This window comes from Hevea brasiliensis, chromosome 6 (assembly GCF_030052815.1).
Source record: "Hevea brasiliensis isolate MT/VB/25A 57/8 chromosome 6, ASM3005281v1, whole genome shotgun sequence".
NCBI classification, from domain to species: domain Eukaryota; kingdom Viridiplantae; phylum Streptophyta; class Magnoliopsida; order Malpighiales; family Euphorbiaceae; genus Hevea; species Hevea brasiliensis.
This window is the reverse complement of record NC_079498.1, coordinates 102,395,344-102,419,711: the sequence shown is the minus strand read 5'-3', so window position 1 is coordinate 102,419,711 and position 24,368 is coordinate 102,395,344. Positions and strand designations below refer to the sequence as shown.

General features: G+C 34.8%; 2 protein-coding genes and 3 non-coding genes across 5 annotated transcripts; all 5 read right to left on the bottom strand.

Moving 5' to 3' along the window:
- Positions 1-3,077: 3,077 nt before the first annotated feature.
- Positions 3,078-4,547, bottom strand: LOC131169253 (uncharacterized). The gene is made up of 2 exons (XM_058149316.1): positions 4,266-4,547; positions 3,078-3,889 (listed from the first exon to the last, which is right to left on the bottom strand). The coding sequence occupies exons 1-2, from the start codon at positions 4,468-4,470 to the stop codon at positions 3,318-3,320; spliced, it is 777 nt and encodes a 258-aa protein (XP_058005299.1). The 5' UTR covers positions 4,471-4,547; the 3' UTR covers positions 3,078-3,317.
- A 12,732-nt stretch (positions 4,548-17,279) lies between these two features.
- On the bottom strand, positions 17,280-17,395 carry LOC131181278 (U5 spliceosomal RNA). Its single transcript, XR_009149904.1, has one exon. It is a non-coding gene; the product is annotated as a U5 spliceosomal RNA (small nuclear RNA).
- Positions 17,396-18,873: 1,478 nt separating this feature from the next.
- LOC131181167 (U2 spliceosomal RNA) lies at positions 18,874-19,069 on the bottom strand. Its single transcript, XR_009149795.1, has one exon. It is a non-coding gene; the product is annotated as a U2 spliceosomal RNA (small nuclear RNA).
- A 1,682-nt stretch (positions 19,070-20,751) lies between these two features.
- On the bottom strand, positions 20,752-20,905 carry LOC131181111 (U1 spliceosomal RNA). Its single transcript, XR_009149739.1, has one exon. It is a non-coding gene; the product is annotated as a U1 spliceosomal RNA (small nuclear RNA).
- A 354-nt stretch (positions 20,906-21,259) lies between these two features.
- Positions 21,260-22,420, bottom strand: LOC131180691 (uncharacterized mitochondrial protein AtMg00810-like). Its single transcript, XM_058148055.1, has one exon. The coding sequence runs from the start codon at positions 22,418-22,420 to the stop codon at positions 21,260-21,262; it is 1,161 nt and encodes a 386-aa protein (XP_058004038.1).
- Positions 22,421-24,368: the final 1,948 nt, after the last annotated feature.

The window sequence follows — 24,368 nt, the reverse complement described above, 5'->3', positions numbered from 1 at the left end:
GGTTTCTTGATCATCTCTCTCCCGTAATTTTCTTGATATTCAACATGTAGTTTTCTTTTTCTTTTTGTTATATTGACTAGAATTATTATTTTTTTCATATTGTTCATGTATTTTTGGCACCTTCAGCTTCTTCTTCTTGTCACTTGAATCAGAAGTAACTGAAGATGCTTTTGGATTCATGTATTTTGGCCCATCCAATCTTGCCTTATCTTTTTCTTTTTCCCTAGTAAATTTGAAGCAACTAACCTATCATGATCGCATGATAATAATCTGAACAATGATGATGACTAAAGACAATAATTAATTAATCTCCAAGTGGGCAATTAACTAATTAATAAATTAACATCTTTTTGCAACTTCAAGAAATGCTTTAATTATTAAAGAAGTATAGGTCGTTGAAAGTGGATAGCTCTTCAAAGCGTTTGTTTTTTGTTCTCGTCTCTTGAGTTTAGAGGCAGTGATTAGTGATTTCTAGTTTTATTATTAGATATATAATACTTGGTTTAATTAATTAATTAATTAATTAATTATTGCAATTAAAATAATGATTTTGATTTAGTGGTCCAGACAATGCACAAGAGTGAGACAGTGTACCAGCTGATGATCTATCCAGAAAGATACACAAATGCATGTGCCCCATACAAAATGGGATCTCTCAACCAACACATATAATGGTAGAAGCTGATTGCAGGCTCAATAAATGAGTGCGTTTTGACATTTCCATTACAAACATATAAGGGTCCTTTTCAAGAAAACTTTCTCTCTCTATCAGTGGGGATTCTTGAGGACAGTAAGTTCAGATAGCATATGAGGCAACTCAGTGCATGTGCACCATTCCTGTCACACAAGGGCCCATCTATCTCATTAAAACTGTATGCTCATCTCAGTTCAAACTAGTATAAAGCTATATATATTTCTAGGGTTCACACTCCACTTCAGTCCCCTCAGTGAGGTCCACAAGCAATTATAATGGTAGAGGATGCCCCACTTACCTTGTCAAGGAATCAAAATCCCCATATCAAAAGCCTACCAGGTCTCAACTCCATTGTTGATTTCTTTGCCTTTTCTGCTTATGATGTCTTACTAATCACCTAGCTAGCTTAGTGACATAGAAGTTTATATAGTTAATCAGTAATCTAGTCTTGTCTTATTAGTACACTGGTTTTAACTTATCAGAACAAGAGGTTCATAACACTGATTATGATTTATGACAGATAAAAGTAATTTGGAAGATAAGTTTCATCTCTTTAACATTGTTAAGGACCCTTCCAAAATGAACAATAGAAAGCAACTCGCATGTGGAATACCACCAAAAAGACAAAGAGGGAAACAATCAAACTAATCCCAAAGGTAAAGAAGTTTAAAAGAAAAGGCCACCGAAATTAAAGTATGGAATCTCAGATACTAGGATGGTGCCTGCCAGACCTCCTTTAGCCCTTTCCCAAGCCAGTGTGATCCCAGGATTATAGAGGGAGGGCTGGCTATAAATATAAGCCAATAAAATTTTAGTGAAATTTTGCTGATGCAATTTTAAGGATCCCAAAGCAGTTCCATTAGTGGGTCCAAAGAGAATCCCTTTAAGGTGCTGCATTACCTCATGAGGAGCCCCTTCAGACCGAAAGTTGGGGGTGTATAATTCTGGATACTTAAAATCAGCCAACAAACAAGAAGTTTTGCTGTTTAAGGTTGCTTCTGCAAGTTACATTATTGCATTGAAACCAAGTCTTGATCGCCTCAACAGCTGGATTTATGGCATCTTTACTACTGGTTTTAAAACAGAGCAAACGACAACTAGAATATCAATTTTACCTACCAAGGTTGGCAACGAACTCATTCATTGTTCAAGATAAAAGTTGGTAAAAATAAAAAGAACAACAACAAACTGCAAGAACTGATCTCTTAGGTCTGACAAGAAATGAACTAACCTTAAACAAGGAAGACCCAGAAAATGTTTCTGATTTAAATTGAATTAGTGAATCATAATCTAAAATAAAATATTGTTTCTCTAGTTATACTTCAGCACTACTTGTCCCTTATCGCAGTGATTTTCCAGATAGATTCTTGTAAATAACAGAATGTCCTTTTTTTTTTGTCACCTTGTTTAACCATATGGAAACATAAACATTCTTTTTCAAGCAATAATTTCATCACATGAGAATCAAGGTACAACCATGTAAGGCTATGCATTAAAAGAAAGAATAATTCATTATCCTTCAATCATTTTTGGCTCCACTGCAACTGGTTCCTATGTGATGACTTGACACCTAAAATATGGATGACCATTAAATGTAAATGGTCAAAAATTTATGAGTAGAAATGGTCCCCAATTCTTTGAATGAATTTGAAGTAACCTCATCTAGTCACCAACAAGATTATTCTTAACAGCTGGGGAGCTTCAATAATTTGGGAGGACAATCTACCCCACCCATCTAAGCCATATTCGCCAATCTCACCTACTACTCTTTTGCATTATTCTTTATGGCATACTTCTACATCAAGTGAAATTAACAATGGTAATTAACTTTAACTACTCTATGCAAATAGGTGAAAAAAGGAGAAAAATAAAAAAAGCACAAGTAATCCAAGCCTTTGGTTAGTTTTCTAGAGTTCTTTATTTCTTTCAATCTCAAATCCTTACTCTGATCATGACATGAAAACACACCCATGTCCCAGTATGTCCACTACCTGCCAGCAACCCAACAATTAATACCACTTTGACCATTATCATTGTGCAGTTGTACATGAATTGGATAAGTAATACAATTAATCTCCTATCCCCAAACAAGTCCTATGTCAAGTTAGGTTCCAATCAGAGAGTTATTCAAACCTTTCGAGCAGCAAAGCATAAAAGTACTTTATGGATATTCTTGCATTCATTAATGAAATTAAAAACCTAAAACAAAAGCTCCAATAATTGGCCCCATAGAACAAAATATTTAAACATATATCATTAAATTGAAAAGAGACCTCTCACAAGATATGACTTGCAACAAGCAATCTTATTTTCACACCGAGGTAAGCAAACGACAAACGCATATGAGTAAGAGTAAAATTAATGGAAGAACTCACAATAACAATACAATTTGCAATGCCAAATAGAGGGCTTCAAAATTTATTCTTAAAAAGTTTTCACTGATATTGGGGAAGGCAATAAAAATAAAGAAAATGTAATATATGTTCATTGAAACTGGGAAAAATATTTTTTGGCACATCAAGGGAGACCTCAACAAAAATTATTTTTTGGCTGCACTGACTGCACACTAGTTGCAGCCACAAGGTTAAAATTATATTATTAATCATTTTAACTGTCGGCAAAGCTATACTAGAGAGAGGCCACAGATGACTGCAACCAAATAAACACTGCAGTCAGTGAAGATGCCACAAATGGCCTGGTACAGGAACAAACCTCTCTCCAAGAGCTTGACTGCTCCAGCCCAGTTATCTTCATCTTCTTTACCTGAATTTTGTTCTTCCTCGATCTCCTCGGAGTCATTTCCACTCTCACGAAACAATCGGGCAAGCACAATTGTTACATCAGTTAACAGGATTATGCAAAAAGGCCTTGAGGCAATGAAGCTATCTGAATTCACAATGACAAGAAAAGCTACAATGAGAGAACAAATAGCTCGCGTTCTCTCAGAAGCTATAATGCAGTAGTTTATCCTTTTGGAAGAGAACAATTTGGGCTGACTTGGTGCCTTTTGAACTGATGGTGTGATCTCAGAAGGCTGCTGCAGTTTACTCAAGGTGTCAGGGCTTGTCGCACTTTTCACCAAACGAGTTTCCGCTTGGTTTCCTCTATGAAAGTTTCTGGCCCCTGGATACTCATTGATGGTCCTGGTTTTCATGAATTTGGAACCAGAGACATCATCCGTTTCCTCAGGACCAGCTGCAAACGCCATAAATGAATAAACCAACATGTTTTGAGATGACCAACAGACTTTTCTTCAGTATCAAATAGGATTAATTCTAAATCTAACAAATAATTAATGAATAGAAAAATAAAAGGGTTGAGGGCTCCTTTCAATTTTAAACAGAAGCAAGAAAATTGTCCATTGACTTCAATTTTTTTTTTCTCCAAAGGAAAAATTATAAAATAATCAACATTTTCCATTAGCGATATCTCAATAATGCAAATATGATTTATTCATAAAAAGAAATAATGCGAATATAAATTATCACTAGCCCAACCTGTATCAATGACAATCAATCTATCGGGGAAATGATGGTATTATACTAATAAACAGATTTGAGAAAATGGGTACCATTGATTTGAGCATTATCATTAGGAGAGAACATAAGTGATGGAGAAGATTCCGTGTGCGCATGTCGACGTTGACGTTGATTTGATGGTGATGGTAGCGACGGCGATGGACTGAGAGCACGGACTTGGCCGGTGATGAGAGCCAAGCGATCACTCCCTCTCTCCATAATTCTTCTTCTTCGTTCTTGTCTGACATTGCTATCCATTTCTCTCTCTCTCTGTCTCTCTCGCCAAGCTCCCTCCGAATTCTGCCTCTCAAAAACGCCTATTCAGTTAGTTATTTCTGTTATATGAGAAACGGTGCCGTAATGGAAATTGCATTTTCAACATATGTTCTTGCTTCTCTATTCTCTCATCTTTATACCTTCTCAATATTTAAGACTAAAATAGAATAAATAAAAAGCTCTATTACAGCCTGAATTTCCATGACAATTTTGGGTGCAATGTTGGAAGAATCCAAACAAGGGAGCAATGTTGGAAACGTTATGCGAGCAAAGCTTTCATCCTCCAAGCTGAAGATGCCAATATCACCAGGTCCAAAAGGAAAATAATGTTCGTTCTGAATGTAATCGAACCTTGTTTACACTGGCCATTTTATTGGCCATGCCTTAGAGTAGAAATTGAGAATTTTTTTTTATGTTAACTTTGAATATATATATATATATATATATATATATATATATAAGGGGATGGGAGAATAAAAAGAATCTGAATCTCAATCACTGGACTAAGCTAGACTAAACAATTTTGTACAGACAATTTATATCCTTTTGTAAATAGAATTCATAAGTTAAATAGATTTTGGCTTACCCCTAGGTTTGTAAATATTCAACTTGCAACACTCTTCACATATGCACAAAATCAGTATATCCTACATATCCCCAAATTCTCTCTCTTTCTCTCGGTTTTCTCTTCTTCCCCTCTTTCTCAATTATCTTCTACCCAGGTGTCCTTTCTTTTCTTCCCTTTTCTCTTTTTTTATTTTTTTTTTTATTTTTTTTTTATTCACAAGATAACGGTGATTACTCCTGAATAACTTTCTGAAGTTGCTTGTTTCCAGTTTTAAGCTCACTTCTGCAATGCAAGCAAACCATCTGCTTACACGTTTGAAGGCACTCAATTGTAATGGCTATAAATTTTTATGCTAATGCTGGAAGAGCAAATGTTAGTCAATCAAAATAGAGTTTCAGAAATTGGTTTTCGCCATTGTTTGTTTGTTCGCATTGTGAACCAGAAGGTAACATGACAAATTTAGCAAGCATTTCTTCATAATTCTTCATTTTCCTTACTTGTCCATGAAATCCTCTTTGTCATTTGCGACTTCTTGATGGTTCTGGATTATAACAGATGCTTAGAAATGCCCCATGTGTGGTGGGGATTCTAGTAGATAGATGTTGTCCCAAAATAGTCCAAGAGGGGGGTGAATTGGACTTTAACAATTTTTCGGCTCTTGCTTGTAGCCTAATAAAAAATTGTGACTTTGTTCAACTAGGTGCTTCTCTACATATAATGAAAGTAATATGTGTTTCAACAATGTGTTCCTAAGTTGCAATTCAAGCCTCAATCTATATTTATAGCTATATCTAACAAAACATGCATCATACAATATATAACTAATTTCTCAACTCACTCAATATGTCCTCAAGTTTATCAATTCAATCTATTCAACCAACATTCAATATCATGTATAAAAGAAAAAATTTAAATTGCACAAAAGTAAGAAGGTCAAGGTTAGAGAGATCAAACACAATAATTTTTATAGTGGTTCGGCTTAACTAGCCTACATCCACTCTCTCAAAAAACCCTCTTTGAGTCTTCTCTCCACTATTTGCTCTTTTGAAGGCAAGAGACCAAAAGCCCTTTACAACTTTTCAACACCAAGCTTTTACCAAGATAGCTTGAAACCTTCACAAGTGCTATCTCAAGCACTTACTCTCTCAAGCTTTAATAGGTGCTTGTACAACCTCTCTTAAATCCAATTTAATGTTTTAACACTCACTCTTACTCAATACAAATCAAACTATAAAGAAGAGATGAGTTGATTTGTCAATGGTAGCTCAAAGACTTTAAAGCTCTTGAATGAAAGCAATAAATGAAAAATCAAAGTTGGAGTTCAAATGTAAGCTTTCATCAAACTAAAATGAAGTAAAGAAGGTGTATTTATAGTCCCAAATCATTTTAGACCGTTTGAAACCTTTTTGGAACGTTATACACACTGCTCAAGACAAAATGGCCGTTATTTTGTCCTTTTGTGCGAAGTTGAGCAGCTTTGATCATTTAGCAAACTAATGAAATTTTGGCAACAGTAGTAAACTAGTTAGTAAACTAATGTTTTAGCAAACACATTAGCAAACTAATATTTTAGCAAACCAGTTAGCAAACTAAGTCATCAGCTGCATGTCTCAACTTGTAAAAAAAATTTAGACCTTAAGAAAGATAAGTTCCAATAGCAGTATCCAAGGTCATGATGAGAAAAAATAATCAGAAAATAAAATTTCATTTTTGAGCTCCATTTGACTAAATTCTCATCTATTCTTTTCACATAAGACCTAAGACTCAATCTCTAACTCTATGACTTTCATACCTTTTCTTTGAGTCTTGGCTTTCATAGTATTGTTCTTTTCTCATTTTGGATTTGTCTTGAAATGCCTTTGAGTATCCTTTCTCCTTAGATGCAACTTCAAGAGTTCTTTATACATAAGATAAAGAATCTACACATCACTTTAAAGTTGGGTTAGATAGATTCTCTTTGAGTTTTGTTATCATCAAAATCAATGCTCATTTTGAGCTACACGGGGTCAACAATCTCCCCCTTTTTGATGATGACAAAACTCAATTGAATCAACAATAAAAAATAAAAGTGTGTGAAGGTTTATGTGAGTATATGAATCCAAGCAATGTAGTATGCCTAAAGTACTCCCCCTAAATATATGCACATAATTTCCAAGAAATTTATTTGCTGTACAAAAACTCCCTCTGAGTTTATGCTATAAAGCATGATTATAAGATTTTCACAATATTCTAAAAAAAATTTCCATTTGTCACAAGTATAAACACATATCCATTAACACAAGTATTATCAACACATTCATATCCATCCTATAAACACATATTCACATATCCATATCCATCAAGTATAAACACATATCCATATCCATCCTATTCTCCCCCTTTTTGTCATCAATCAAAAAGGAAATAGGAGAAAATAACCCAAAAAGAATCATGTTGGCCCAAATTTAAATTCAGTAAGGGGAACAGTAGCAAACTAAAAACCAATAGTAGCAAACAGACTAGTAAACTAAAAATGCAGATAGGAAACTAAAAATGCAGATTAGATGGGAATCATTTTAGTCTTGTGCTCTTGCGAGTGGATTTGGAAGGCACCAACTTCTTCCTGGTGGGTTTAGCAGTAGGGGGCTGAGATTATTGGTCAGCCAATTGATCATCCTTCTGTGGCTCATCTTCATCAGATGGTGGTTGAAGAGCAGCAGCTAGTGACTGATATGGATTTGACACGGTTGACTTAGACCTTTTCCTACCTTTCTTGGCTGCAGGGGCAGCAGCTGCAGATAGTTGAGATGGAGCACTTGCTTGGTGATCCTTTAGAGAGGCTTCCTGCTGCTGCGTAGGGGCAGCTGCAGGTTCCAGCAGTGGTGCACTTGGAGGTTCAACAGGTAGCTCACCTTCAGGTTCTACAACCTTTTCACTATCATTCTCAGTGGGTACACCAGTTGCAGGACCAACTTCAGGTTCAATGACACATTCACTAGCATAGTCAGCGGGGGCTTCTCTGCAGTGCAAGCTCAGATTCAATTACTTGGTCACTTTCATGTGCCAAAGCAGCTGGAGGCTCACCAACCTTATTACTTTCACCCTTACCAGTACTATGAGCAGAGACTTGAGTAGCAGCCTCAACCTTAGTTGGGAAACCAGTTTCCTTGGCCTGCTAAAGATCCACAATTAGCCTTTTTAATTCCTCATTTTGAGTAAGCAGGTGACTCACTTTGTAGTCAACCACATCCACAAATTTTCTCAAAAGTTCAATGGACTGATGGGTTGAACTAAATTGCTCATTAACAGCAGCTTTTAGCCCTTGAAACTCACTCATAAATTCATTTGTAGAATTGGAACCAACCTTAGCTGAGGAAGAACCACCTTTTTCAAACATTTTCTTTCTTCCATCAGTGTTAGAGTGAATTTCTCTAAGCACAATCAAATCAGTCCTAGAACTTTCCTTAGAGATATTTACATTCAGCTCTTTAACACACAGCAGTCAAAAGATGTGCATAAGGCAATTTTCCAATCCCATAAGCTTTGCACATGTTCTTGAAAATCAAATAAGCCAAATTCATCCTTACTTTGTTAACAATGTGCCACATGATACACATGTCCAGGTGACTCAAATAACCATAGCTGCCAGACTTAGGACAGAAAATGTAGTTCACCATACTGTGAATGATTTTAATATGTTGAAAAGCATTTGTGCTAGTGTACTTTTCATTTATGGTAGTATTGGCAGGGAAGACTTCATTTTCAAACTCAACCAAATTAAAGCCTGGCACCCTAGCAACATCTCTATGTGTGGAGATTTTATTTCCATCATTAGGCAAGTTCAAAGCCGTAGCTATCATTTCAACAGAAACAACATATACACTATCATTCAAAACAACCTCAAATTTGTCCTCATCATCAACTGTTCTTAAAGTTCTATAGAAATCTTGAACAAGCCTAGGGTAATATGCATTTGTACATTCACAAACAGCCATCCATCCTTGAAACTCAAAAAGTTCTTTGAATTGAAAATTTACCTGACCAAAGTACTCCCATTTGATAAATTTACAATCTAGCAGCGCCTTATCCACTGAGCCCGAAGATTTGACAGCGCCCTTTTTGCGTTGGGTATCAATCCCTCGCATTTTTCGCTTCTTTTTCATTTCTGGTGTCGATATAGTGGGTTCAATAGCCTTGGATGGGTCGGAAGACGCACTAGCTGATTTCGATTCAGGTGAGTTTTTCTTTCCTTTCAATTTCTTTCGTAATGCGGCGACAGGGATATCGTCGGAGGCTGATGAGGATGACGAAGCAGCAGCAGCAACAGGGGACTTGCGTTTAGCGCGAGCCATCGACACAAAAAAAAATGGTGAAATCTGACAATGGCTTTTCGGTAAGAGAAGATTGAAGAGGAAAAGAGAGATGTGAGGTCTGATGAGTTTAGGTTTGTTTTGCCGGAAAGAAAATGGGTTTGTTTTGGAGGTGTATTGTCGTGAACCAATGCAGAGGAGAGAGAGGGTGACGGTTTCGTGTGGCAGAGGATTTAAGTTCTCTTGAGTCCCGCGCTTTTCTATTCCAGTGTACTTTATCTGAACCTGTTTTCTTTTTTCTTTTTTCTTTTTTTATATATATTTCAAACAAGTCTATTTATCTTTATATGCATAAATATATATTTCTACATGTCTGACACAGCACTGAGAATGTGATATCAAATGTGAAAAGATAAGTGCATTGCTGGACATACAGAGAATTTCAAGCACAATCACCTTTTTGTTTGAAATTTGAACAGTACACGATATAGCAAACTAATTTTAGTCACGTAACATTAGCATACAACTCAGTAAACTAATTTCTCAAGTACACAAACAAGTTAGCTAATGTTCTTTAGAGATTTCTCAGCAAACTTATATCACAGTAAATCACTCACACATTGGATAAAATGAAATTATTATGAATTAAATTTCAAGCAAGTGGTTCACACATACCAATTTCCCTTCTAATTTTACAAAAGTTTTCTTCATTAAGTGGTTTTGTAAAAATGTCAGCAAGTTGATTTTCAGAGGCAACAAACTCTATTTTGATATTTCCATTTTGAACATGGTCTCTAATAAAATGATGTCTGATCTCAATATGTTTTGTTCTTGAATGTTGGACTGGATTTTTGATCAAGTTCATGGCACTTGTGTTGTCACACCTAATTGGAACAAGATTATATTTTAAACCAAAATCTTCCAATTGTTGTTTCATCCATAAAATTTGAGCAACACAACTACCAGCAGCTATATATTCTGCCTCAGCTGTAGATAAAGCTACTAAAGTTTGTTTCTTACTGTGCCAAGAAACTAGTGCAAGACCAAGAAATTGACAAGTACCTAAAGTACTTTTTCTATCCAGTCTACTTCCAACAAAATCGGAATCACTATAACCAACAAGATTAAACGATTCACATTTTGGATACCATAAACCAATTGAGTATGTGCCAATGAGATATCTAAAGATTCTTTTAACTGCACTTAGATGGGATTCTTTTGGACATGATTGAAATCTTGCACACAAGCAAACACTAAAGTGTATGTCTGGCCTAGATGCAGTAAGGTACAAAAGAGAGCCAATCATACCTCTATAAAGCTTGGTATCTACTTCTTTACCTTTTTCATCATTGTCCAATTTAATTGTTGAACTCATAGGAGTGCCCATGCTCTTCAAATCTTCCATCTTAAATTTCTTTAGCATATCCTTGATATACTTTGATTGATTTATGAAGATGCCATCTTTCATTTGCTTAATTTGAATTCCAAGGAAGAATGTGAGCTCACCCATCATGCTCATTTCAAATTCATTCTGCATAATCTTAGAAAATTTCTTGCAAAGAGATTCATTAGTAGCACCAAAAATTATATCATCAACATAAATTTGCACAATGAGCATATCATCATGATGCTTCTTAACAAAAAGTGTTGTGTCCACTTTGCCTCTCTGAAAATCATTTTGTAAAAGGAATTTACCAAGCCTTTCATACCATGCTCTAGGAGCTTGTTTTAAACCATATAAAGCTTTAGTAAGTTTATAAACATGATTTGGATGCTCATGATTTTCAAAGCCTGGAGGTTGTGCAACATACACTTCCTCATCAATATAACCATTTAAAAATGCACTCTTGACATCCATTTGATAAAGCATAAAATCCTTGTAATATGCGAAGGCACACAACATTCTAATAGCTTCAATTCTAGCAACCGAAGCAAAAGTTTCATCAAAATCAATCCCTTCCTCTTAGTTGTAGCCTTAAGCCACTAGTCTAGCTTTGTTTCTAACAACATTGCCTTTTTCATCCATTTTGTTTCTAAAAACCCATTTAGTATCAATAATTGAATGATCTTTTGGTTTAGGCACTAAATTCTAAACTTTATTTCTCTCAAATTGATTTAGTTCTTCTTGCATGGCAAGAATCCAACTTTCATCATTTTGAGCATCTTCAAAACATTTAGGTTCAATTTGTGAAACAAAGGCAACATTACCAAAATATCTTCTCAATTGAGCTCTAGTCATCATCCTCTAAGATGGATCATCAATAATGTCTTCTTGAGGATGATTTCTATGAAATCTCCATTCTTTAGGTAAATCTTCATGTTGGGGCTCATTTACTTGTAATTCTTCCAAATTTGGCATTTCTTCATTGATTTGATCTTCATTGGCATTATGGACATCTATTGTGGTTTCTCCTTGAGTTTCTTCATCTTTGTCATTAATTTGTTCCGTTTCTTGACTTGATATTATATTTTCTTTTCCAAATACTTGCTCATTGTTATCATCACAAACATTTTTCCTTTTGATAGAAGGGTTAGTCTCATCAAATAAAACATGAATAGTTTCCTCAATAACTAAAGTTCTTCTATTGAACACTCTATAGGCTTTACTCTTTGTTGAATACCCAAGAAAGATTCCTTCATCGGATTTAGCATCAAATTTCTTTAAGTTATCCTTCTTGTTATTTAAAATATAGCACTTACAACCAAATGCTTTGAAATATGAGATATTTGGTTTTCTTCCTTTCCACAGCTCATAGGGGGTCTTTTTCAAAATTGGTCTAATCAAAACTCTATTCAATACATAGCGAGATGTATTAACAGCTTCAGCCCAAAAGTACTTTGGCAAATTATTTTCACTCAACATAGTTCTAGTCATTTCTTACAAAGTCCTATTTTTCCTTTCTACTACTCCATTTTGTTGTGGTGTTTTAGAAGCTGAAAAATTATGGTTGATTCCATATTTATCACGATATTTCTCAAATAAATGATTTTCAAATTTAGTTTCATGGTCACTTCTTATAGATGAGATGCAAAAGCCTTTTTCATTTTGAACTATTTTACTAAAAGAGGTGAATTTTTCAAAAGTTTCATCTTTGTGAGTAAGGAAAAATGTCCATGTATATCTCGAATAGTCATCAACAATAACTAAAGCATATGACTTCCCACCAAGACTAGTAGGAGATACGGGTCCAAATAAATCAAGATGAAGCAATTCTAATGGCCTAGTAGTAGACACAATATTTTTAGATTTAAAAGATGCTCTAGTATACTTTCCTAGTGCACATGCTCTACATTGAAATTCATTTTCATAATTAATCTTAGGAATCTTTCTTAGACAATTTTGAGAGTGTATGCATGCTTACATGGCCCAATCTTCTATGCCACAAATAACTAGATTTATCAAGAGATACTAGACATGTACCATGATTAGTTTCAAAATTATTTATGTCAAGCAAGTAAACATTATTGGATCTATTTGCAATGAACAATGTGTCATTATCTAAGTTATTGATTGTACATAGAGAAGAAGTAAACTTTACCTCAAAACCTTTATCACACAGTTGGCTTACACTTAGCAAGTTGTATTTCAAACCTTCAACAAGCGATACATCTTCAATACAAGATTATGTTCCAATTGTGCCATTTCCAATTATTTTTCCTTTCCCTTTATCTCCAAATTTTACATATCCTCCATCTTTCATTGTAATTTCTGAAAATTTGTCCTTTTCACCGGTCATGTGCTTTGAAACAAACCTGAAATTTAATCATTGAACTTTAGGTACCCAAGCAACTTTGGGTCCTTGGGGGTTAGTGACCTTAGGTAAGGTTCTCTTTGGCACCCATACCTTCTTTACCTTAAGAAGACCTTTCCTAAGTGCACAAGAACTAATCATATGACCTCTTTTATTGCAATAATAACATGTAACATTAGGCAAGGAGGATGTAGATGCTTTAATGAAATGATTCTTATATTTACCATAGTTCATGAAACCATCAAAACCAATTCCATATTTTTCATTTGAAATTCTTTGGTTTCCAAGAAGTACATTTAGAGTTTCTTTTCCTTTTGTGAATTTAGCCAAATCATTTGTCAAGGATTCTACTTTTGCTTCAAGAACTTTATTTTTCTCAATGAGCATTTCACAAGTTTCTTTTGAGGTTTTCAACTCTAAGTCTAGTTCTTTGAACAAAGCAATTTGTCCTTTGTAAAACTCATTTTCTTTATGCACATTAGACATGGCAATATTTTGTGATCTCAATGATTCAATTTCTAAATTCATTTTTGTCTACTTTCTCTTGTAATTTCTATACTCATCATATACTTTAGCAAATGCAAGTTCAAGTTCTTCTACATTTGGAGATTCATAAGAGTTTTCCTCATTGTCACTTTCTTCTTCCTTTTGTGAGCTCTCGACTTTCTCTTCAAGTGCCATCATACAAAGAAGAGCAGTCTCCTTGTCACTTGATTCATCATTTGAAGATTCTTCACTATTACTCCATACTACTTTCATAGCTTTCTTGCTTCTATCTTCTTTTCCTTTCTTCTTTTTGAGTAATGGACATTTGGGCTTGATATGTCTAGGTTTGTGACACTCATAACATACAATTTCTTCTTTTGATTCCTTGAAATGTTTATCCTTGGGAGTATACTTTTTCAAAAATTTCTTGTATTTGCTTCCTCCTTTCTTGAAAGCTCTTTTGAATTTTCTTGCAAGCATAGCCATTTCATCATCATCATCACTTGAAGCACTTGAGTTGTCACTTGAGTCAACTTTGAATGCAACTCCTTTCTTCTTATCTTCATCCTTGTTTGACTTGAGAGCAATACTTTTCTTCTTCTTTTGCTCATTTTCAACTTCATCTTTCTTATATACCATCTCATGTGCAATGAGAGAACCAATGAGTTCATCATAGGTGAATGTTTTAAAATCTTTGGTATCTTGGATAACTATTGTCTTTGTTTCCCAAGATTTTGGAAGTGATCTAAGAATTTTCTTCACAAGTTCGGCTTCCTCAAATCTTTTACCAAGTGCTTTGAGAAGATTTACAAGATCAGTAAACCTTGTACTCATATCCGCAATTGATTCTCCTGGCCTCATTTCGAACAGCTCATAATCTCGGATAAGAATATTTGCTTTGGACTCTTTGATGACATCAGTTCCTTCATAAGTGACTTCAAGCTTATCCCAAATTTCCTTAGTAGATTGACATCCTGAAATACGATTATATTCATTAAGGTCAAGTGAGCAATGCAAAATATTAATAGCTTTAGCATTTATAGAAATTTTCTTCCAATCATTGTCATCATATTCATCTTCATGTTTTAGAACTTTTGTAGTTCCTGGACCATTCTTTTGAGGAACATGTGGACCATTTTTAATAATTCTCCATGCATCAATATCTACAGATTGTATGAAATTTCTCATTCTTACTTTCCAAAATGAATAATTAGTGCCATTGAAGAGTGGTGGTCTAGTGATTGAGTAGCCTTCAGCTAATGGTGCGGGTATACCGGCAGTATTGCTAGATGAACCAGCCATTATGGATCACTCTAAGGTTGTAACACCCTAAGCAAGAGAGACAAACTCTGATACTAATTTGTTCTTCCAAAATAGTCCAAGAGGGGGGTGAATTGGACTTTAACAATTTTTCGGCTCTTGCTTGTAGCCTAATAAAAAATTGTGGCTTTGTTCAACTAGGTGCTTCTCTACATATAATGAAAGTAATATGTGTTTCAACAATATATTCCTAAGTTACAATTTAAGCCTTAATCTATATTTATAGCTATATCTAACAAAACATGCATCATACAATATATAACTAATTTCTCAACTCACTCAATATGTCCTCAAGTTTATCAATTCAATCTATTCAACCAACATTCAATATCATGTATAAAAGGAAAAATTTAAATTGCACAAAAGTAAGAAGGTCAAGGTTAGAGAGATCAAACACAATAATTTTTATAGTGGTTCGGCTTAACTAGCCTACATCCACTCTCTCAAAGAACCCTCTTTGAGTCTTCTCTCTACTATTTGCTCTTTTGAAGGCAAGAGACCAAAAGCCCTTTACAACTTTTCAACACCAAGCTTTTACCAAGATAACTTGAAACCTTCACAAGTGCTATCTCAAGCACTTACTCTCTCAAGCTTTAATAGGTGCTTGTACAACCTCTCTTAAATCCAATTTAATGTTTTAACACTCACTCTTACTCAATACAAATCAAACTATAAAGAAGAGATGAGTTGATTTGTCAATGGTAGCTCAAAGACTTTAAAGCTCTTGAATGAAAGCAATAAATGAAAAATCAAAGTTGGAGTTCAAATGTAAGCTTTCATCAAACTAAAATGAAGTAAAGAAGGTGTATTTATAGTCCCAAATCATTTTAGACCGTTTGAAACCTTTTTGGAACGTTATACACACTGCTCAAGACAAAATGGCCGTTATTTTGTCCTTTTGTACGAAGTTGAGCAGCTCTGATCATTTAGCAAACTAATGAAATTTTGTATGATAGTAAATGGTTAGTAAACTAATGTTTTAGCAAACACATTAGCAAACTAATATTTTAGCAAACCAGTTAGCAAACTAAGTCATCAGCTGCATGTCTCAACTTGTAAAAAAAATTTAAACCTTAAGAAAAATAAGTTCCAATAGCAGTATCCAACGTCATGATGAGAAAAAATAATCAGAAAATAAAATTTCATTTTTGAGCTCCATTTGACTAAATTCTCATCTATTCTTTTCACATAAGACTTAAAACTCAATCTCTAACTCTATGACTTTCATACCTTTTCTTTGAGTCTTGGCTTTCATAGTCTTGTTCTTTTCTCATTTTGGATTTGTCTTGAAATGCCTTTGAGTATCCTTTCTCCTTAGATGCAACTTCAAGAGTTCTTTATACATAAGATAAAGAATCTACACATCACTTTAAAGTTGGGTTAGATAGATTCTCTTTAAGTTTTGTTATCATCAAAATCAATGTTCATTTTGAGCTACACGGGATCAACAATAGATGTATTGGATTAGCAAAGAAAATATCATCAACATCAAGATCCTTCGACGTAGCAGTCATCTTCATTGGAGAAACAGAGGCTATGCAGGTGGCGTTGTGTAGCATCCAGGAGTAAAGCTCGCAATGAGAAGATTCCTGCTTGATGAAAATGAGCAGAAATGCAAATCAGCAATGAGAACATAAACTGTTCATGCTAAATATATCATTGCTCCTTCAAGTTGTGACAGATAGGAACAAGAGAACTTCTTGTTTTTATAATGAGGAATGGCATGAAATCCACATATTGAAGTATTTCAATTACTGTTTTGAAAATGTATAAACATATATTATAACTGAATATTCAAATCAAACCAATAAAATTTTGTTAACTTCATCTACTTCGTTTATTTTTTATTAATAATTCTTTTTCTTTTTTTATTATTATTTAATGATTTGGAAATTATTATAAATTAAATTTTTATTAACTAATATATTAATTATAATTTTATTAATAATATATTATTTATTATTTTTATAAATAAAAAAGATTTTATATATATATATATATATATAAACACACGTACATTGGGTTCAGTGACGAGAAAAAAACAAAAAATATATTATGTGGGGGCAGTGTGTGAGTGTAAAAAACAAAAAGTATTATGTGGGGCAGTGTGTGAGTGTTTCGGCTAGCTCTGTAGACTGACGCTGGATTTATGGACGACGCTTCGGCATCTCACATCTCTTGTGAAAGTGTGTGTGTGGTGAAAGTGTGTGTGTGCGCGTTGGATTTGTATAAGAACACAGGTATTCAGTTAATTATAAACCATAACAATTTAGTTTGAAATGTTCAAGTCGTATCAGATCATGGCATTAATGTAATCAGATCATGGCATTAATGTAATCCCGCTTATGAAATAAAATTATACTAGTATTGTTGGCTATGCTCTAATGAGAACAGCCATCCAAAAATAAATGTATGCCACTATTAGTACCAAGCACACGGTATTCTTTAGTAAAAGGCGAAAGAATAGTTCGCTTTGTGCTTACTACATGGCTCCATAAGATTCCATCTCAATAGCTGCTAGCTATATAGGAAGTTTGGTGTCATGTGAATTAGTTTTCAAAAGATGTGGGATTGCAACATCATTCTATATTATATTTAACAAGCAATATGCAGCAATCAGTTTTTGGATAGAGAAAGACAGCCAAGCCCTTCTCTTCTAATCCTTAATAATCTAGAGAACAGAGGAAAGCAGTGGACTAGCCTGCTATATGCGTCGGATAGTCAAAGTTGCACCCAATCATCAGGATCAATGACTCTCGGGAAAACTACATCAGTTGGTTTATATGCCCCTGATATGGTTGAACTTATAGAGTAAATAGTGCAATCGATTGCTGGAATGGACAATAACAATTACTGATAAGGAAGTAACAGATATGAGAGATCAGATTCTGATCACCCGGAGACAATCCAAGCCTATGCAAATGAAAATGGGGGTGGTATCACTTTCAAAAGAATGTTTTCTCTTTCATCTTTCAATAATATGACCCAAGACATTTTGCGTTTGAGCAGAGTAGTTGGTCTTGTTGATCATCTTATCATTTTACAAGAACCCTAATACGGATGGAACATTAGATGGGGATCATCCTGGGCTTTAGTATGTGAACCAGAAGTTGACAAATTTAGCAAGCAATGCTTCATCATTCTTCATTTTCCTTACTTGTCCACAAAATCCACTAGCAAGTTGAAAATTATCACTTGCAAATCCAATTTGTGACTTCCTGATGGTTCTGGATTAAACAAATGCTTAGAAATGCTCCATGTTCAAGAAAGAGGCATTGGATTAGCAGAGAAAATATCAACACCACCAAGATCCTTCCTTATAGCATTCATCTTCACTGGAGACAAAGATGACAGAGAACCACTAGCCTATGCAGGAAGCTCACAGAGAAGATTCCTGCTTGATGATAATTCAGAAAACAAAAGAAGAACTGGAAATTACAGATCTTGCAGAGCAGGAAGCAAAAATGAATCCGCTTTCAGGAGGGCATGTTTCGAATATTGAGAAGCACCTGGTCTATTCAACTGAGACCCAAGCAACTCTGAGATCAATGGAAGGGCAATATGCATTAGGGGGAAGAAGGGAAGGTAGTTCAAAAACTTTAGGTAGGGAAGAACTAGAGAATACTTGTAGAATACAGGTGGCAGGAATTTACTTTCCCTAGATGCCATAGAGCCAAATCCCATGTTTTCTTCAAATCAAGAAAACAGAAGTTTGAAGGAAATTTACACAAAGTAAATATCATCATTTGAGATTAAGTGAATTTATAATATCACTTTTCCTAAAATTATTTAAATATTGATTAATTAATTTAAATATTCTTAAAATACTATTTGCTGATTTTACCAGTAAAAAAATGTTCAGAGCAATAATTGAACCGAAAATTCTAACAAAAATCTTATCAACTTTGGAGCTCCTTCCTAAATCTTCATTTATTAAGTATTTTCTAGAAGATTCTCATAACTAGCATTAGTGGGGTGCGCCAGGACCTTGCAATAGTGCAACGCAAGGGCGACGCTCGAGAGCCCTAGTAGCAAGCTACCATGATATGCCCTCCCCCTAGAAAAATTAATTTAATATCATGTGAACCGATGGCCCACGTATCAGATATTAAACTGATAAGAACAGATACTACACTTGATCTTAGCCAAAAGGCCGAGAAAGGTATGCTTTAACTAATCTCTCATGCTTCTTTTAAAGCTCCCTCAGTCTTGGCAACTCCTGTTAATTTGTCAATGTGGGATAACTGTATTGGCTTTAGCTCCCTCTTTACAAAATAAACATATTTGTCCTTCCAAGTCTTGAAAGCTAAAAAGTACAATTGCTTGTGTCTGGAGGAGGCATATTATATGCAATGCGTGTGATTAACTTGGAGAAAATTTTATACATTGTATGACCAAAAAAGAAATAGATTTACAAATCATCACAAATTTCAACTTTTGCCTTAAATTATCTTAATTTCCTAATGATTTGTGTAGGACTTGTCAAAGTGCATTTACTGATTGAATTTTCATTTTGCTGCTGATTAACATTTTACTGAATAAAATTCACAATGCCTACCAATTGCAGAAATATTACTAAAGAACGACAGCTAGAAAATAGCCAAGCCAATAGGCACTTATATTTTTTCCATTTTTAATATCCAACATCAAAATGACAATTATGACAGAGCTAAAGAGACTATTTTATATAAACTTGAAATTACTTGCAATATTTTCTTTCGAAATTAAGTTGGATTAACTCCACACCATGGAATCAAATAACGGTTGTTATGTAACGTAATGGCCGTTATTTATAGGTTTTAAAGGAGGCCGTTACCCGTTAGACCGTTATTTACGGGCCTATTTTGATTTACAGAATAATGGCCGTTACCATTGTTAAATAACGGTAATGGCCATTACTTATGTGGCAAAATTTGTGAGCTGGTGAGGGGCAGAAATCACATAATTTTATCACCCAAAATTACCTAATTTTAGTCTAAAATAGTAGAGAATAATTCAAAGTAATAATTCAATCCAAACTCACTTTTTTACTTTTAAATAATACTATATTCTCTTGTATGCACCTTCATAACTCATTTTCTCTTACTTGGAAACAAAAGACAGCAGTGAGCAGTCCCGTATTGAGTGTTCTAAATTTGTTTTTGCAAACAAAAGGCCTTTACATTCTCTATTCTCTACTCTATTATAAGTTCTACAACTTTGCAAGTTGTAACGTCTTAAAAATGTAGGTGTTCTTTATATTTTTGGTATTTATGTCAATTATTTACTGATTTTTTTCTTTTTTTTTTCTTGCATGTTTATTGTTGAAAATTGTTATTAATGTTATATTTATTGTTAAACTTATAGTTTATGTGTATTTTTTATAATGTTGATTTATTTTTCTAAAAAAAAGTATATAATTGTTATTTGTTGCTTCTTGAAACATTTTTAGAATTAATTTTATTAAAATAATTATTAATTACAAAATAACATCAAATACAATTTTAATTTTTAAATATTTCCTATTTGCTAAAACTAAGTATAAGTGTAAATGTTGAAAAAGTTAAGACTATTAAGAACCTTCTAGACATTCATTTTGATAGTAATAAGGTTAGGTATTTACAATTTATATAATTATTTCAGGTCTAAATTAGTTAATGTTAATGATATCCAAATATGATAGATGATAAATTGCTTAATATATAGTTGAATATCTTAATTTTATTTATTTCTACCAATAAAATTTGCACCATTACATGCGACACGCAATTTAAAACCATGCTTACACAACACACAAGGAGTGAAAGGACCGACTTGAAGCAAACGACTTCCACGTTGCCAGTAAATCCAAAGATTAGTACTAAATTGACAGGGGCCGCGAACGCAGCCCCCACCGCCACAAATTATGACGTAGACTCTCCCACTCCGGAGACCTTAGGCGATGCACCTCCTAGGTGCAATGGAAGCCACTACCGAGGCCATAGGAATTATTGATCACCCATTGAACCCTTCCAGGTAAGTATGATGTCAGTTAGTCATTAGTTTCCTATTTATATGTTCTGATCGCTCCTCAACTTTTCATCTATTCGATGTGGGATTAATGCCATGCGTGAAAAAGGGAGGACGAGAGAGTTTACGCTGCTTTAATTATCTTGTGATGTCAAATAAGATAGAAATGATAGGAAAGAAAATTGTATATATTCTTCAAACGTGATGTACATAATTTATACACAGAGACTGCACTAATCAATACATTTACAGCACTAACTACTCCCTTATTATAGGCTAATATAAAGCTTATTACTATATTTATACTGACTAATTTAGGTAAAGATAATTACATAAAGGGTAACAAATATCTTTTCCAATACTCCCCCTCAAGTTGGTAAGTGGAGATCTAACACTCCCAACTTGCTGCGTAAAAATTCAAAGGTTTCTTTGCCTAAGGGCTTAGTAAAAATATCTGCCAATTGCATCTTAGTTGAAACATACGCCGGACGAATAATTCCTGACATCATTTTTTCTCGAACAATGTGGCAGTCTATCTCAATATGCTTTGTCCTCTCATGAAACACTGGATTTGCAGCAATGTGAAGTGCTGCTTGATTATCACAGTAAAGTGGCGAAGGACCTACTTGTGATACTCTTAAATCATGAAGGATATACCTTAACCAAGTTAGCTCCAAACAAGTATTCGCCATTGCTCGGTATTCTGCCTCAGCAGATGATCTAGAAACATTTGTCTGTTTTTTTGATTTCCAAGATATGAGAGAAGGACCAAGGAAAATACAATATCCTGATACCGATCTTCGAGTTGTTCGGCAACCTCCCCAATCAGAGTCACAAAATGCTTTTAATTGCAAATTATTATTAGATGGCAAAAATAATCCCTGACCAGGATTTCCTTTCACATATTTGAGGACACGAATTGCCGCATTCCAATGAGATTTACATGGCTCATGCATAAATTGGCTCAACACACGAACTGAATAAACAATGTCCGGTCTAGTCACAGTTAGATAAATTAATCTGCCAACTAACCTTCTATATTTGGTAGCATCGTGTAATTTTTCATTGTCATCAAGATCCAATTTGCAATTTTGTTCCATCGGAAACTTCTCCGGTTTAGCACCTGTGAGTCCTGCGTCGTGTAGCACATCCAAGGCATATTTTCTCTGTGACATAAAAATGCCTTGATTGGAACGGGAAAACTCAATCCCCAAAAAATATTTGAGGTCGCCCAAATCCTTGATATGAAAGTGCTGAAGTAAATATGATTTGAGGCGATTAATTTCCTGTTCATCATTCCCTGTCAATAATATGTCATCAACATATATGAGAATAACAGTAATAGATGATGCATTAACTTTGGTGAATAAGGAATAGTCAGCTTTAGACTGTGTATAGCCGCCTTCTTGTAGAACATTGGATAATGTAGAGAACCAATTTCTGGAGGCCTGTTTTAAACCGTAGAGGGACTTATGAAGCCGACACACTCTGTTCTCCCCCTGTCGGCGCAATCCAGGTGGCGGTTGCATATATACCACTTCATTTAATTTACCATGTAAAAATGCATTACGCACATCTAATTGATAGGTAAACGGTTTAGCGGCAAAGAAGAATAAATAAAAGACATCTCAAAGTGGTGAGCTTAGCGGTTGGGAAAAGGTTTCCTTATAATCGATCCCTTCAACCTGTGTATAGCCCTTAGCGACTAATCGAGCTTTATAGCGTTCAATAGTTCCATCAGAATTATATTTAATTTTATAAACCCAACGACATCCAATAGGCTTAATACCATGAGGTAAAGGAACCAATGACCAAGTGTGATTCCGTTCTAATGCTTCAAGTTCAGCAGTCATAGCCTTCTCCCATTGGGGATGACCGGCGGCCTGATCATATGTCTGTGGTTCTGTATGAGTAGAAATGCTTGCCAGAAAATGTTTATGAGAGGAAGAGAAAGCGATTAAAAGAAAGGAAAGATGAGAGTGGATACCTTGTACTGTTTGTGAAACCCTTTTAGTAGGATCATTGGTTTGAGTAGGCGAATGTAAGAATCATGCCATGCAGGAGGATGTTTATCTCGAGTGGAATGGCGTGGAGGATCAGGTGGTGATATATTGGGTTGATCAATGAGTGCTGGGCTTCGATAGGTGCAGAAGGATTTGGTGATGGACTGTGAATGGAGGAATCGATATTATTATGGAAGGTATCATCTAAATTTGGTTGAGGCAGGATCTGAATTTATTTTTGGTAATGTGTCAGGTTCTATGGCAATATTTTGGAATAATTGTAGAGGTGAGGCTAATGGTGAATCAGTTCTTGAAGAGGAATGTAATTCTGAAGTCATGAATGGGTAGATATTCTCATTAAAGGTAACATCTCTCTGATAATAATTTGATTAGAGACAAGATCAAGTAATTTATATCCCTTTTGATGATGTGGGTAGCCAAGAAAAACACAGTGTAGCTCGGGAGAAAATTTTTGCTTAGGTTGGACAATAGTGGCATAGCACTCACACCCAAACACACGGAGATGTTGAAGAGGAGGTGGCTTTTGGTATAATTTTTCATAAGGGGACTGATTAGAGAGTAAGGGTGAAGGAAGCCGATTGATTAAATATACGACTGTTAAAACACATTCTCCCCAAAAATGAAGTGGCACATTTGATTGAAAAAGTAAGGAGCGAGCAACATTTAAGATGTGACGATGTTTTCGTTCAACGACTCCGTTCTGCTGCGGAGTATAGACACATGTATTTTGAAACTCAATACCATTTTTTTGTAGAAAAGAAATTATGGGAAGAAACTCAGTACCATTGTCTGTACGAAGTATTTTAATTGATTTATGAAATTGATTTTGAACAAAAACCACAAATCGTTGTAACAAAGATGTTGTTTCAGATTTATTGTGCATTAAAAAGACCCAAGAACAACGAGTGTAGTCATCAACAATGCTAAGGAAAAATCTCGCCCCTGAATGTGTAGGGACTTTATGTGGTCCCCAAACATCACAATGTAAGATTTCAAAAGAACTTTTTGTAGATATAGAACTTGTAGGAAAGGGCAGACGAGTCTGCTTTGCTAAAGGACAAGTGTTACATTTATTATCAATATTGCTGGAAAGTTTTAAAAAAGATAGAATGGGTGCAAGTCGTGATGAGGATGGGTGACCCAATCGCAAATCCCATAGATAAGAAGACCGAGATGTGTGATATGCAGTGGTGAAGGGGTTGAAGGATGTATGTAGTAGAGTCGCCATTACGTCTGCAGAGCCAATCATCTTCCCGTGGCAGTCCTGTAAAACACAGAAATTTGGAAAAAGAATAACACAACAATTGAGTGCATTAGTGATTTTACTGGCAGACATTAGATTCAATTTGAATGAGGGAACACACAACACATTTTTTAAAACTAGTTGAGAATTAAAAGACATTGTGCCAGTATGTGTAATGTTGGCAGTGGCACCAGTCGGCAAATTAACAAG